The 16516-nt window shown below is 41.5% G+C and overlaps 1 protein-coding gene across 1 annotated transcript in view; it reads right to left on the reverse strand.

Moving 5' to 3' along the window:
- CTTNBP2 (cortactin binding protein 2) overlaps positions 1-3650 on the reverse strand; it is a 164568-nt gene extending 160918 nt beyond the window's left edge. The window contains exon 1 of the mRNA XM_010831224.1: positions 3369-3650. Coding sequence (XP_010829526.1) covers positions 3369-3578 — 210 coding nt within the window. The 5' untranslated portion in view covers positions 3579-3650. The remainder of the gene's footprint in view (positions 1-3368) is intronic.
- Positions 3651-16516: the final 12866 nt, after the last annotated feature.

Genomic DNA, 16516 nt, shown 5'->3' on the forward strand with positions numbered 1-16516 from the left:
CCAGGTCTATCACCAACTCCCAGAGTTCACTGAGACTCACATCCATCGAGTCAGTGATGTCATCCAGCCATCTCATCCTCTGTCGTCCCCTTCTCCTCCTGCCCCCAATCCCTCCCAGCATCAGGGTCTTTTCCAACTGATTTGATTGAGTTGATTACTCTTCACATGAGGTGGCCAAAGTACTGGAGTTTCAGCTTTAGCATCATTCCTTCCAAAGAAATCCCAGGGCTGATCTCCTTCAGAATGGACTGCTTGGATCTCCTTGTAGTCCAAGGGACTCTCAAGAGTCTTCTCCAACACCACAGTTCAAAAGCATCAATTCTTCGGCACTCAGTCTTCTTCACAGTCCAACTCTCACATCCATACATGACCACAGGAAAAACCACAGCCTTGACTAGATGAACCTTTGTTGGCAAAGTAATGTATCTGCTTTTGAATATGCTATCTAGGTTGGTCATAACTTTCCTTCCAAGGAGTAAGCGTCTTTTAATTTCATGGCTGCAGTCACTGTCTGTAGTGATTTTGGAGCCCCAAAAAATAAAGTCTGACACTGTTTCCCCATCTATTTCCCATGAAGTGGTGGGACCGGATGCCATGATCTTCGTTTTCTGAATGTTGAGCTTTAAGCCAACTTTTTCTCTCTCCACTTTCACTTTCATCAATGAACACTAAATTATTCATGGTCAACTCCCATGTAAATGTGTGCTTTCATTTGGAACTTTACCAAGAGTCATTCACTATTTCAGAGAAATCACTTTACCCATGGCAAATCTGTTCCCTGTGTCCCAGTCAAAGACATGGCAAGCCTGGATCAGGATTCTTTTGCAATGACTGCATTCATGGCAATGTCATGAGAATAGGTGGGAATACCCATCTAATTTATCTTGTCTTCCAATATAGTCATGCAGCAGTTATATATGGAAATGAATATTTTATTATAAATTACTTTCCTGTCACTTTATATCACAATTAGGGCAATGTATTGGCTATTTTTAACATAGCCTACTTATATACGCAATTTAGCATACATTTCATTGCAACATAGTAAAAGGGGAATACAAAGTATTTCATGAAAAATGAAAAACTGGGTCTGATAGATATGCAAACCCTGACCTAGAATAGCATCTAAGGCTCCTTGCAGCTCCAGCACTCTTTGATTCTATGAAAAACTTATAGTTCGGCAATCCCTGATCATTAACAAGCCTTTACCTGTGCATAAGTTTGAAAGTATTGCAGTTAAGTTAAAAAGATAAATACATGTGGTTGCTAAGGTGACACATAAAAACACAAACGCCACTAAACACTCCAACATGGGTGTAAGCAGAGGGAAATGCCTCGGTGCCAATGACTTTTACAGGTAAACAGAGAGGGACGGGGGCTTCCCCGTTGGCTCAGTAGTAAAGAACCTGCCTGCAATGCAGGGAACACACATTCAAATCCCTGGGTCAAGAATATCCCATGGAGGAGGAAACAGCAACCCACTCCAGTATTCTTGCCTAGGAAATCCCACAGACAGAGGAGCCTAGTGGGCTACCATCCATGGGGTCATAGAAGAGTCAGACACGATTGAGAGACTGAGCACGAGAGAGGGAGAGAGAAGTATCTAAGGGAGAACTGAAGCCTTCACATCCCTTTAGTCTCAAGAAGCTGCACAACTGGTCTTACAGGTGACTGTTCCTTATTCTCTCCTTGGGCTGAAAGTCATAGCCTTGAGTGATGAACTGCCTTAGCATTTCTCCCACAAAGTTCATTCAAGAAAATACACACTGGCAAACAATGCAAGACTCCTGAGAGTCCCTTGGACTGCAAGGAGATCAACCCAGTCAATCCTAAATGAAATCAACCCTGAATAGTCACTGGAAGGGCTGATGCTGAAGCTCTAATCCTTTGGCCACCTGATGCAAAGAGCTGACTCACTGGAAAAGACCCTGATGCTGGGAAAGATTGAAGGCAGAAGGAGAAGGGGACGACATAGGATCAGATGGCTGCATTGCATCACTGACTCAATGAACATGAGTTTGCGCAAACCCTGGGAGATGGTGAAGGACAGGGAAGCCTAACGTGCTGCAGTCCACGGGGTTGCAAAGAGTTGGATGTGACTTAGCAACTGAACAACAAAACAATGCAAATGTTCCAAATGTGGAACAGGATGGAAACCTCTCACTACCGAACTGTGTACAGGTTTACTTAGCAAATCTTATCATTCAAAATTCAACACCCTCAACTCATCACTGGCATGAAGTTGCTATAACCACAATCCATTTTTTTCTGAGACCATCATTTTTTGTCATCAGATTGAAGAATCATTATTATCCCCAGAAAAGCAATTTCCAGGCTATGAAAATGACTTAAGTCATTACTTCAGGAACTACTGCCCTTTTCCCCACACAACTGGATTCTCAGCACATGCCCCATCTCCATCACGTCTAACCATTCACCTATCTTACCTCTTTCCCCACTATATTAGCACCCACATGGGGAACACTGCTGATACATTCCACAAAGTTTCACATGTTAAACTCCCTAAGACAAAGTTTAAGGAACTATCTCCTGGTGAAAAAAATACATCCATACTTCCTGTATAATAAATATATCCCTCTTGATTAAATGACCAAGAATCAGGAAACACCTGCTTACATACAAAGTATTAAATATAAAACAGAAAAAAAAACAAACCCTCAAGTTTGGCTTATAAACCTAATCTTGGGAGTAACCAATTAGAAAATTCTACATCAAGAAAGTTTAAAAACATTTTTTTAAAGAAAACAAAACTTTGTTGAGGTATTCTAACATACTGGAAGATAATTCTTTGCAAATTATGAAAAATTAAAAATTACTATAAGATCAGATGAAAAAAGTAATAAAACAATTTAAAGATACATATGTATATATAAAGATTTAGTTTTTAACTCAGGAGTTTCTGAAAATAAGAAATCATTTACAGCTTATATAAGAAGAAAAAACCCTCTACTACCAGCAATTTCTTTTATAAATGATTCGCTTAATTTTTCCTCACTGGCCTCACAAACATGTAGGACACCAAGCTACCAATTTCCTGAGAACTTATGTCTTTAATCAAAGAAATATGGGAAATATAAAACAATTTCAGAAGCTACAGAGTTTTAATTCTCAAGTTCCTCAAATCAGACAGTTTAGAATCATTCTCTCTTTCAACGTCCATCCGACCTGAGGGTTTGTTAGGGGTTATCAAGGTTATTGGTTGGTATTCGGAAGCAGGGGCACATTTTAACCTGATATAACATTTTAAAGCTACATGACTCAAAAATTAAGAAGCAGCAGCTTTGCCATTGGCCATCTGAGAAAAGAAAGTGACACAGAAATGGGACTCAGCCCTAGAAGGTTCTTACCCGCAGGGCCTCGATGACGAGGTCTCTGGCCTCCAGCTCCCCTTCCATCACACTGAGGAGCATCCGAAGCTCTGATTTACTGAGGGTATCCACATCAAACTCTTTTTTCTGTAACACAAATTTTAAAAAATGAAAAAGATTCATAAAGGTATGCAATGGATCACATTTATCCCAATGGCTCAACAAACCCAGGGGACACTGGGGACCCATTCAGCAGCAGACACTGTAGGTTCTGACCTTCTACAAGAAGGGATTTCCCTGGCAGCTCAGACAGTAAAGAATTTGCCTGCAATGTAGGAAGAGCTGGATTTAAGCCGTGAGTCAGGAAGATCCCCTGGAAAAAGGAATGGCTACCCACTCCAATATTCTTGCCTGGAGAATTCCACGGACAGAGGAGCCTGGTGGGCTATGATTGAGTGACTAACACTTTCACTTTTTATGAGGAGAGGTAAAAACCACACAGACAATATTCCACGTCTCTCGACTAATGAGATCTATTTTCCCAGCCTGAATGCCCACCTGGCTTCAGGATCTCTTCAAATTATACCACACAAATTTAAAGTCTCTGGAGTCTATATCAAAAAAGGCCCAGTCTGTGTTGGGGAGAAGTTACGAGGGTAGCAAAGAAAGCATGACTCTATTCCTAGAAGGGCCCCAACATAAAGGCTCCTGGGAGGTTATTATAAATTCCAGAACATCCAATAATAACAGGTCATGTTTATAGAACACTCTGCTGCAGAGGCCACCAGCTAGCAGCCTACAGCCAAATCTGGCCCACAGATGCGTGTTACTTGGGCCACAAAGCCTTTTGTTTTCCCCAGTCAGCACTAAGAAAATCTCAATATGTCACCAAAAAATCCAGATCACTGGCTTCTCCAAACCCAGATGACTGGGTAACCCCAGATTCACATTCCCACAGGGGAAAAAGTCAGAGAGTCAAGTAGCAGCTGCCCCTTTAGAAGGAACATGCTCTTTGCTACCCCCACAACCACACATGCTCTCTCTCTCTCTCTCTCACACACACACACACACACAGTCCTGCATGCAGGCAATATGACTTTAAGAGGCCAGGCCTGCCACCTCATGGAGTCATCTGGGCTGCTGGTTAGGTGTTTCTGAAGGCCCTGCTATATGCTTTCTTCTACAATGCTTTTGACTTCCTGCATTCCGTAAGGCCAGCCTCATAGGGAGCTGAGGCTGCGACCAGTTATCCCAGGAGGTGACGGCACCATGGCCCTGGGGGGTCACGATCCTTACCCACTGCCCGTGCAGCCCCGTGCCCTTCTCTACTGTTCCTCCTTGATGACTGCATCCCACTGACACACCACGGCTTTCCATTCTTTTGTTGCCAACTCTGCCCTCTTTCCTCACAACAGCGTTTACAAGCAGGTCTCCTGACAGCCATCTCACAGACGAAGCTGAGAGAGGGCGGGTTAGCATGCTGACCTCTGGGCCTGGGTGAGTCCACAGCCCCAGCGCCCTCCAAACATGCAGCCCACTGCTCCTTCCCGTCATGACTCATTTGACAAACCCAGTCACCATCCAAAGAACTCCTGAAGAAACAGATTTAACCTGTTAGATCTCTATCATCCCCTCTATTTTTCAAATTAGAAAACCGCAACTCAGGAGTCAGATAACGTACCCAGATCAGAAAACCAGGAAATGGCAAAACTGCAACCAAGAACTATGACTTGTCTGCATCCTTTGCCAGCATGGTGCCAACATTCTAGAGACGAAAACAGTGCTATTCTATCAATAAGCCAATGAGAACTAGTTTAGCAACTGTGTATCTGACACCATACTATCATTGTGATGACAAACAAGTAAACACAGCAAAGCCTATAAATGACTCCAGGGACTTCCAAACAGGTATGACCAGGTGAATTGGTCACTTCTCAGTTGCAAAAGAACCTTCTGGGAGGACATAATGGTATGAAGGGGAACAGAGACCAGAGCTAACTGGTTCTCTGAATAAGATTTTTAAAGGATCGTACCCTTAAAATTGTTTCTTTTTGCACATACATTCAACAAAGCAGTTATTTGGAAAGGTAGGGGCTAAGGTGGGAAAAAGAGAAAGGAAAACCTGTAGCAAGCCTACAGGATGGGTAGTTCTGGGTGACCTCTGCTTGGAAGATTAACTTAGAGATGTTCATTGTGAAAAATAAAATCCAATGTATTAGAGCTCAAATTCTGCTCCCATTACTTAGTGGCGTCACTTAAGCTTTATAACCCAGTTATTCTCAAAATTCAAGCAAAAGAATCACCTGGAGACTTTGTTAACACAGGCCGCTGGGCTTCATCCTTGACGTGTGATTCAGAAAGTCTGAGATGGGGCTGTGAATTTGCCTTTCTATGTGCTCCTGCTACTGTTGGTGGTTTTGGTCCATGGACTACATTTGGAGAAGCATTCTGTAACTTATCTGAGTCTGTTTTCTCATCGGTGTAACAGAAATCCCAACATCTATCCCACAAAGTTCTTGTGAAGATTAAACAGCAACGTATCAATGACATGCTCGCCCACATTCACAGCAGCACTATTCACAGTAGCTAAGACACAGAAGCAACCTAAATGTCCATCGACAGGTGAACGGATAAAGAAGACGTGGCGCATATGTATACAATGGAATACTACTCAGCCATAGAACAGAATGAAATAATACCATCTGCAGCAACATGGATGCAACCAGATTATTATACTAAGTGAAGTCAGTCATACTAAGAGAAAGACAAACACCGTATGAGATGACTTATACGTGGAATCTGAAATATGACACGAATGAACCTACCTACAAAACAGCAACAGATTCACAGGCTTACAAAACAGACTTTGAGGCTGCCAAGAGAGAACGGGCTCGGGGAAAGGTGGAGTGGGAGTGTGGGATTAGCAGATGTAAACTATTACACACGGAACAGATAAACAACAAGGTCCTACCGTATAGCAGAGAGAACTATATTCAATACTGTATACATATGTATACAAGATGCCTACATATAGGCTTCCCTGGTGACTCGTATGGTAAAGAATTTGCCTGCAATGCAGAAGACCTGGGTTCAATCCCTGGGTCAGGCAGGAAGATCCCTGGAGGAGGGAATGGCAACCTGGAGAATCCCCATGGACAGAGGAGCCTGGCAAGCTACAGTCCATGGGGTTGCAAGGAGTTGAACATGACTGAGTGGCTAACACACACGTTTGTGTGTATGTGTGTATATATATGTGTAACAGAATCACTTTGCTGTACAGTAGAAATTAACTAAACTTCAATTTAAAAAAAGAATGCATCAATGAAGTAAAGGCAGGTGATTGTTATTATTATTAAAGTTGAGAGCTCCCAGATGTTTTAAAAGGGAGGAGTGGGATATTGGCTATGAGCCTATTTCTTTGAAAATCTACCAGCCCAAGTCCAATAAACTCAGTTTATTGACTATGATGAGAGACAGACTCGTTTATCCTGGTTTTTCCCACTGAGATGGGAAAGCAAGCTGCAATTCTTATGTGCTTTAGATGGTAATGTTTTATTAATGCTGCCAGTGGTTCTACAGATTTTAATTAATTGTATATTTTATTGTCCTTGTTTCCCCAAAGCTTCATAAGCAAAGCACTCCACTTTAAAAACTAATAAATTATGAAAGACTTTGCCACAATTTGATTCACATTAGAGTCAGAAGAGCTTGCCCTGGTTCCATCATCATCAACACTGCAACATGTGACCTGCAACCAACATGTCTATTCTTTTTAATGTATTACCATCGATAAAAAGGAAAAGTCATTAAAGAAACAATGTTACAAGGATTCTGGCTAAACAATAAATTGTTACAAAGAATATTAAAAAAAGTCTGTCTTAATGTATTAAGTGATGCATTGTTTTAAGCCTAGTGCATCTATCTGCCTGCTTCTCTGTCCTCTACCTCTCACCCTTGCTTCCAAACTGAAGGCACTTCTAATTTGTGACCTTCAACAATAAAGATATTATAAGCATATTTCCAAATGGTCATTCTCCAATACTTGATGTTTTCACCTCCTAAACTGGCAAAATAAGAGGAAAAGAAAGTATATGAAATTATGTTATAGGTCTTAGGTATTTCACAAATAGATTCAAAGAATTTTGGTTTTTTTAGAAAAATAAAGCCCAGAACCAAAAAAACTCATTAAAAACTCTATTACTACCTCATACAAAGTGTCATTTATCTGCTCTGACACGTTTATAGTACAAAAGTACTTAGATACAGAAAAAGAAATTATTAAAGTCTCTTGGTTTAAGAGTAAAATGATCATTTTAAATTGTACTTTAAACTGCTTTGAGGTATGACTGACATAAAAAATGCTGTACATATTTAATATATACAATTTGATGAGTTTGAAGGTAAGTAAACACCCATGAAACCTTCACCAGAATCTATGCCATAAACAAATCTATCACCTACAAAAGTTTCCTCTCATCCTCTTTACTATTTTTTTTTGTGATAAATCATGTAATATTTGAAAAGACTAACTTGAAAACCTAATTTTCAAAAGAAGATATAAGACAGGATAGATCTAAATGCCACACTCACATAAAAAATAATCAGGATCTACATAAAGGTCCCTAAGCAAATATGATACCCATGCCCTTGTCACCCAAAAACCAGAGCAGACATGTTCAGAGACTAAACTTTATTACCACTGCAATAGTGAAGTGAAGTCGCTCAGTTGTGTCCGACTCTTTTCGACCCTGTGGGCTGTAGCCTACCAGGCTCCTCTGTCCATGGGATTTTCCAGGCAATAGTACTAGAGTGGATTGCCATTTCCTTCTCCAGGGGATCTTCCCAACCCAGGGACTGAACCTGGGTCTCCTGCATTGTAGACAGACGTTTTACCGTCTGAGCCACCAGGGAAGTCTGCAATAGCTTTTCCTAATTAACAGGGAAAAATTCAAATCTCATTTTTTTTTTTTTTAATGACGGCAAGGCACTCAGACAGAAAAGGAAGAAAAAAATCTGGTAGATTTCAACTCCACAGGCCACTCTCCTGCCTACCATGTTTGATGTTTGCCAGAAAAAGGACTCTAGGAAAAGCACTTCTTAACATCTAGTTTAGAAAATGCAGCACAGGCAGCCTAAACTAATCCTGAGTCTGGTCATCAGATAGAAAGATTTCTTTGGGACATATATACGTGGAAAAGCAGGCACAACCTCAAACTCTTACTGTTCAACACAAAAGTCTGCAACACTTTAATTTATCTGGGGCAGGTGTAGGACAGCATTCTCCTGAATATTCTCCTACAAGCTTCCAAAGAAAAAGGAAAAAGGAGAAACATGAAAATAGAAGCTGGCTGAGCTGTCATCTTAAATTGCCAGAACTGAACACTGGCCAATACCCAGTTTCCTCCACTACCATTCTTCCCACACTCTTCCTGAAAGAACAAATCTTAAATACTCTGTTTACACAGGAAATTCAAACTTGGTCATTCAGTCGTGTCCTACTCTTTACGACCCACTGGACTATAACTCGCCAGGCTCCTCTGTCCATGGGGAGTCTCCAGGCAAAAATACTGGAGTGGGTTGCCATTCCCTTCTCCAGGGGATCTTCCCAACCCAGGGATGGGGATGGAATCCGCATCCCCTGTGTCTCTTGCATTGCAGGCAGATTCTCAACCCACTGAGCCACAAAAGGGCCAGAAGACCCTTTAGGAATTAATGGGGTCAGCACATTGATAGGTACAAAAAGAGCCTTTAGAAGTTATGATTATGAGCCGCAGTGGCAGAAGTACCCCTCAGATCTTTGCCCATATGCATCAGCTATGGTGATAATCTAGTGACCAGACACAAAGGCAGACATGCACTCTGGCTCTTCTCAGATACCAAGAGCATCTCCATTTCAAATCTAGTGGGTTGTGCCTACATTTGATCAATGAATTTACAAGGGAGGAAGGGGGGTGTCTGAGAAAGCAGATGGATTGAAAGAATGTTACCTCATCTCTTTGGATCTCAGGTTTCTCAGCAGTAAAATGAGAAAGCTGTACTAAATGATCTCTGAAATCTCTTCCAGCCCCCAAATGTCCTCATTTCACATACCATCAGAGTAACTGGATTATTGGGCTGTGGAAATTTAGGTCATTCCCTGAAGCCTTTGAGAAATATTTGAAGAAAAATTGATTTTTACCTCTTTGCTTAGAAGGTACAGAAATATGTTTTCCTCCCAGTTTAATAGTGAGCTTCCCTTGTGGCTCAGCTGGTAAAGAATCTGCCTGCAATGCCAGAGACCCGGGTTCGATCCCTGAGTTGGGAAGATCCCCTGGAGGAGGGAAAGACTACCCACTCCAGTATTCTGGCCTGGAGAATTCCATGGACTCTATAGTTCATGGGTTTGCAAAGAGTCAGGCACGATTGAGTGACCTTCACTTTCACTAGTAATTAATAATGCATTTAGAACTTTTTGTGTAAGCAAGATTTATGCTTTGGGAATGAATGTAAAAGGTTGTAAAGAAGAGGAAAGCAATGAAACTCATATTGAGACTTCAAGGAGAAAAATCAAAATGTGAAAACTATCATTAACATGGAAAAATTAAATCCAGGTACAAAGAATATTTAAACTCTTTTTAAAATGTGTAGCCAATTATAAAGATTTTTATGATGAAAAGTACATGTGTTCAGGGTCTAAAACTGTATCTCTGCAGTTATGTCTTGCTTTGAGATTATTCCTTCTGGTTTCTTTCTGGTAAGAGTATTCCTGACCAGAGTTGCACACTTCTGATCTTGTTCTTTCTAGTTCTCCTTTTTCCTCTAATTTATCTGAATCCCATTTTCTTCAGGACATAGCTCGAATCTCCCTTCCTTAGGTCTTTTCAGACTCAGAAGTCTCTCACTCTCAAGTCAGTCTTAAGAGTCTGTTCTGTTAGTTTACTGACAAGTAAGCATGCCCTGCTTCCTGTGTGTCTTCACTGGTTTATACTTACTTATCCATATTAACTCTCCATCTTCTCACCTCTACTAGATGCGTCAGGACAGCAAGAGCAATTCCATCTTTGAATGATTTTACCTAACATACATGCCTCTCACTTTTGGTATGAAAATGCCTCTTTTGCTCAGTATAAAAACACAAAGCATGTAAAATGGCAAGTTAACAGATACACCAATCTTACTAAGACACAGCGTGATGGCCCACTCTAGGGGCAACTAAGTAACTGATAGGTCATTTTCATTCATTTTTCAAAAATCATTTACAGTAACCTAAAGTAGGGCAACTTGGCATGCGCCTTTAAAGCCACATGCTGAGAACTTGGGCTCAGCTCTCCATGGCCATGCACCTCAAGTCAACCATGCCGCCAGGGGTCTGCCATGCAAGACAAGCAACTCCATGTATTAGAAGGAAGTAAAACCAACAAGTAAACAGACTGACTGTCAGGAAGGAAACCTGGTAAAGGATGTAATTAATTTTAAGTAGGAGAAAAGGGGAATGAAAAGCACAAATATGGCTCAGCCAGGGGTGGCAGCATTTCATAATTAAGGCCAGTTACCTCCCTTCCCTTCTCCCTCTTTCACAATTCCTCTAACCTCCACTTTAACTCTGGAAAAGAAGGACCACATCTCAGATAAAACAAACATCTACTTTCATCGTAGCTCATTTTTTTCCAATATTAACAATACCTCACATGGGACATGGGTCATTTTCACATGTGAGCTGGCACCCAGATCCAGGAACTGTCCTTTAAGAAGCTTAGAATGCATGGAAGACTATCACTTCGATTATCTGTAGGTGGCAAATATCAGCACACTGATTTTCAAGTGAAGAGCTAAGACATGGACAACTAAATGAACTGTCTTACAGTTACAAAGCCCTTCTGTAGAAGAACTCAGGCCTTTGGCATCACCGTGTTGCCCTTTCAATGAAATATAAAAATGTCAGGATCAAATCATTTGCAAACAAGTATCCATTCCACATAGCAATGTTAACTTCGCTCCACTGCACTTACTGTAACAACATTTTACATTCACGTTCAACGTATTTGGTTATTTATTAACAATTTATTTCAAGAGAACAATTTTTTTCCTCCTGCATTGGCAGGTGGGTTCTTTACCACTAGTGTCACCAAGGAAGCCCCATTTTTTTTTCTAAAATCAAGATTTATACATGGATGGGACCACACTGTGCACAGCATTAATAATATGATGCTGTTATTTTTGAGCAAGTTATTTTAACAAAGTAAAATTTTAAAAATTCTCTGCTATCAATGTCATCATCATCGTCTCTCTTGTACCTGTTCTCCATTTCTTTACCTAATCATCAAAGACAAGTTTCCTTTTCCATATAATATAAGTCCTGCAAAGGAGCTCCAACAGAGAATACAACCAAGTGTATTCAAAGAAAAGCCACCTTCTAAAGCAATGCTCAGATGTGCTTAGGTGGTAAAGTATGCAGGGGAAGGAGGGAGAGAAACTGGCACCATCCTTCCTGGGCACGTTCAAATTTGAATTCTAGTCCCACACTTGTGGACATCTGCAGACAATTCCAAATGTCCTTCCTGCCCAATCTTTCCTTCTACTCCCTCTTCCTGTTTCCAAGCTTTCCAGCACCTCTCTTGACCCCTTCTCAACCATCCTCCCCCTCCACACACCCTAGTGGGTGATTTGGCCTTGACTCTATTATTAGAAGAATTCAGGATGGGAGGGGTGCAGTTTCATCCCTCCACCACCACATCCCCAGCCTCAATTATTGTTCTGATGAGGGAAAATCTAAAGGGAAAACTAACCATGTTGGAAATTTAATTTAAAAAAATGTAAAGCAGCTGAAATATCATTGAGAAAAGCAGCTTAGAAGGGAACAATATAAAATGAAAACCAACAACCACAAGAATCAGAAGAAGAAGAAACAAGAAGAGCTCGATAACATCTATAATTACTACAAATCACAGGCCAACAGCTTCATTACAATCTTGTAACACATGAAGTAAAATTTCTAGTTAGCCCATCAACATTAAGGATTATGGCCCAGGCTCTTGATGAATGTTCACTTTCTTTATTCAATAAATATTGGTGGAATATCTATCATGTGCCACGTAGTCATGTACGGATATGAGAGTTGGACCATAAAGAATGCTGAGTGCTGAAGAATTGATGCTTTCAAACTGTGGTACTGGAGAAGACTCTTGAGGATCCCCTGGGCAGCAGGGAGATCAAACCAGTTAATCCTGAAGTTAAATCCAGAAAATCTGTTACCTAAATTACCTTGAGATTCTCAACCCTGAATATTCATTCATTGGAAGGACTGATGCTGAAATTCTAATACTTTGGCCACCTGATGTTAAGAGCCAACTCATTGGAAAAGACACTGATGCTGGGAAAGATTGAAGGCAGGATGAGAAGGGGATGACAGAGGATGAGATGGTTGGATGGCATCACCGACTCAATGGACATGCGTATAAGCAAACTCCGGGAGACCGTGAAGGACAGAGAAGGCTGATGTGCTTCAGTCCATAGGGTTGCAAAGAGACAAAACTGAGCGAATGAACAACAACAATCTACCATGTGCCTGAAACTGTACTAAGAAACCTCTGCTTTCACAAACAAAATCCACACTGCTCTTTCTTGAGGAAGGAGGCTGCTCTATCCCAGTGAGAGCCTTGCTGTCCATATGATCAACAGCAGATATCTGTACACGGCTAAGTACTAAGCCTGTGAAACATTTCTCACTTCATAAAGTTATGTGAAGCACAAGAGGATAAGACCAAGTGGGAATCTAGGCATGGATTCAATCATAGAAGAGGACAAATATTTTTCTCTCAACTAAGTTACTCCTGTGAGAAATAGAACAATGAGGAAAACAATAATGAAGTCCAAAAAACAGATGCAAATAGAAATATACAACCTTTTCAAGAAGAAACAAAGCAGCACCCTGATAAAATCATGTATATTCTTACTTGGGGAATATTTTCGTACATTTTTCCCAACTTCTAAGTGGTTTTTCTAAAGCACATAGTTGAGACTGAAACCTCTATGCTCATCTTTGTCCCAAGTCTCCTCTCAAGGAATCCTGGAAACCAGTCATAATTTCATGCTGCTACCTGCAGTCTTCCTGTCCAAGTCCTCCATCCTTCTGTGGAATGCTTCCAGAGCTTTCCACCAGGAATCCTCCCTGTGACTCTTTCCCCAGGTTCTTGCTGCAGTTTTTTTTTGTGCCTCTCATGACCCCATGGTCTTTGATTTGATTCCCTGGTGCCTGTGAGTTTCTACCACTGCAATGTTTCACTTTAGAACAGCAAAGATGTTACAATATCTCCACCTCTGTATGTGTTTGGTAATGTGTGTTAAATCCAGAAAATTCATTACCTAAATTACCTTGAGATTCTCAAAACTCTATAGCTGCCACATAACTATAATTTTTAAAGAAAGCTTAGCAAAATTGGCTTTTAAAAGTTCTTTCTATTGGGTTTATATTCAATCCTGTCACCTGGGAATACAATTTTCAAGGTGCTAGCTGTTAATTTGTTTAACATCACTATTGTGCATTCTTAACAAAATCATTGTTCAAGTTTTTTTTTGTCTCTATCACCATGACAACAAAATTTTGTATATTAACTGCTCCAGAAAAGCCTAGAAGAACAAGAATGTTGGTCCAGTTCCCAAACACAGCTCTAAAAAGATCTGTGTTTTCCTTTTACTCTTAAATTCTTCGGTGACAATTAAAGGCAGGAAGATTTCTGTCTTCCATGCTGCTTTATCCATTAGGAGTTAGTTTCAAAGTAGAATAGCAATATAGTCGAAGAGACATCACATTTGGCTAAGACGCTGAAAATAATCCAGGTCTCCAGCATGGTTCATAGCAAACACTATTAATATGATCCTACTGAAAAATGTAGTTGTTACCTTAGCCTTATACTTCGGATGCTTTCAGGATTTAAACAGCTAAGAACAAGGACCACAACTAAATTTAAAACACTCCACTGAAAATCATACTAAGCTGAAAACTATAAATTAAACTTGTCTCTAAGCAACAATCTAAATAGTCAAAACTTAATGAAAACATTCACTTTCAAAAATAGCCTACCGCTTTGGGTCTCTGTTGGCTCATTACTGCCAAATATACATGTAAAATGCATAATATATAAACTGACTTGAAATAAATTTCAAAAATTCAAAAAAGAAATTATCCACTAAAATAATTAAGTCCTCAGTTGCCATAAACCTAAAATGCATAATCATGCCTTTAAATTTTAATCATTAGACTAGAGGCAATTATAATGACAAATATTCTTTAATCTAGCTTTTCTTTAATTAAAAAATCAGTCTATAGATCAAGAGGCAGCTATACGCAGATTGTACGTTACTTCAAAGATAAATGTCCAGTTTACCACATATGAAGCCATCATTAAAATTTCACTAAATACCAAACATTTTTAAAATATTAGATTAAGAATTCTTATTGCATCTCCTCAGAACCCTATAGGAGTCTACGGAAATAAAAAAGGAGTTTCACTTTCACAGGTTTTTCATGGCTATTCTAATCCACCAGGATGAAATGATCAAACCTCTACCTCTAAGCAGTTAAAATACCAGACTCCTGAAAATTTAAACAGCAGAAAGGGAACATTGACCTTCCTAACACAAAAATCTGCTTGTGTCTAAAGCTCTGTTTGTAATTTTACCAAATAAGATTATTTGGTAGCTACTATTTGGTAGTAGGAAGCTATGGACCATAACTCAGCTGTTTTTGTTTAATTATTTGATGATTAAAATACTGAGTGTATAGAAAGAAACCCATTTTAAGTCAATTAAGCAAACAAATTCAACCTTTCTGGGAAACAAGAAACACACCTCTTTTCCCTCACTCCCCTCCCCTTACCATCTCTTGGGGATGAAGGTACCCAATCATTTCAACTTCTCAGAGGTTTGTCTTAATAGCTAGCTTCTTTATAGTTAGTACCTTACACAGGGGAACTGATTTCCTGCATCACAGGTAGGTAGGTTTCATATGAAATCTTACGACATTTTCTACGTAAAGAATGAGCCATCAATTTCCCTAAAAGTTTCAAAACAAAACTTGCCAGTTTCACAAGTGGAAAACAGCAGTCCTCCGCCTCAGTGTTTCCTTCTCTCCCTGTTTCTCTTTTCCTTCCCAGGCTCAGCTCTTCACATGGCCAAGTAGCTTTCCTCCACATCTCTCCTTCACCTCTCCAGAAAGCCATATCTCCAAACAGAGGGATAGGAAGTTAAAGCAGCCCTGGATGTTCACACCTAGCCATGCCCTCTGCTACTCCTTCACCGACACTGGTCAGGTCACAGGTGGGAAAAACGCCAGGGCGTCCACGCTTGGCTCATGGGATCCCGCCAAGGTTGGAAGGCGCTCCCAGAGCTGCCTTTCTTTGCAGATCCTTGCAGCTCCTCCCGAGCTGTTTCCCAAACCCCCAAAACATTTTCACGCAGGTATTGTGCGACTGGCCTTCCCCCAAGGTAGGGGCTGGAAACGAACCGTTGAGCCTCTGTGCACTGGGTATTCTGGGGGTGAAAGGAGGGACCAGCAATAGATGGAAGCTCATTTGGCTTCTAGAACCCAGCGAAGAACAATGTGTTGATACCAGGTGCTGCGCCTCAAACCCGCCGGGGTCTTGGGAAGAACGAGGACATCTCGCCCGCCTCAACCCCAACCATCACCAAGTGATGGGGCAGCAGGCAGCTAGGACCCAAGCGCCCGCGCTCAGCGGCAGCAGCGCCCACAGCTGGGCATGGGGCCGCTCCCAAGGGGCCTCAGGCACGGAAATACACAACACACACACACACACAACACACATACACACACACACAATGGGCATCCCGACACCGGATCGGCGCCGACCCATCGCCCCCACGCAGCTTTCCGGGTCCGTAGAGGGGTGCCAGGCACCCCCGAGACACGCGTCCACAACCAGGCGAGCAGCCAGAGGCGAACAATAGGGGGTCAAGTTCGCCAGGAAACACACCCCTGCCCGCACCCCTGGGCAAACCCGACCGCGGCAGAGGGGGTGCGTGCAGGGGCCGCACAGGACGCACGCATGGAGCCCGGAGAACCGGGCGGACCGGGGTTGCTACCCGCGAGGCGCGCAGAGGACAAACGAGATCCCCAGACCAGGCGACCGCCTCGTCCCGGCCTCCGGGGATGAGGCGACCCCGTGGAGGGGGCACTCCGAGGAGAGGGCACC

The sequence above is a fragment of the Bison bison genome, unplaced genomic scaffold (assembly GCF_000754665.1).
Source record: "Bison bison bison isolate TAMUID 2011002044 unplaced genomic scaffold, Bison_UMD1.0 scf7180017864525, whole genome shotgun sequence".
NCBI classification, from domain to species: Eukaryota; Metazoa; Chordata; class Mammalia; order Artiodactyla; family Bovidae; genus Bison; species Bison bison.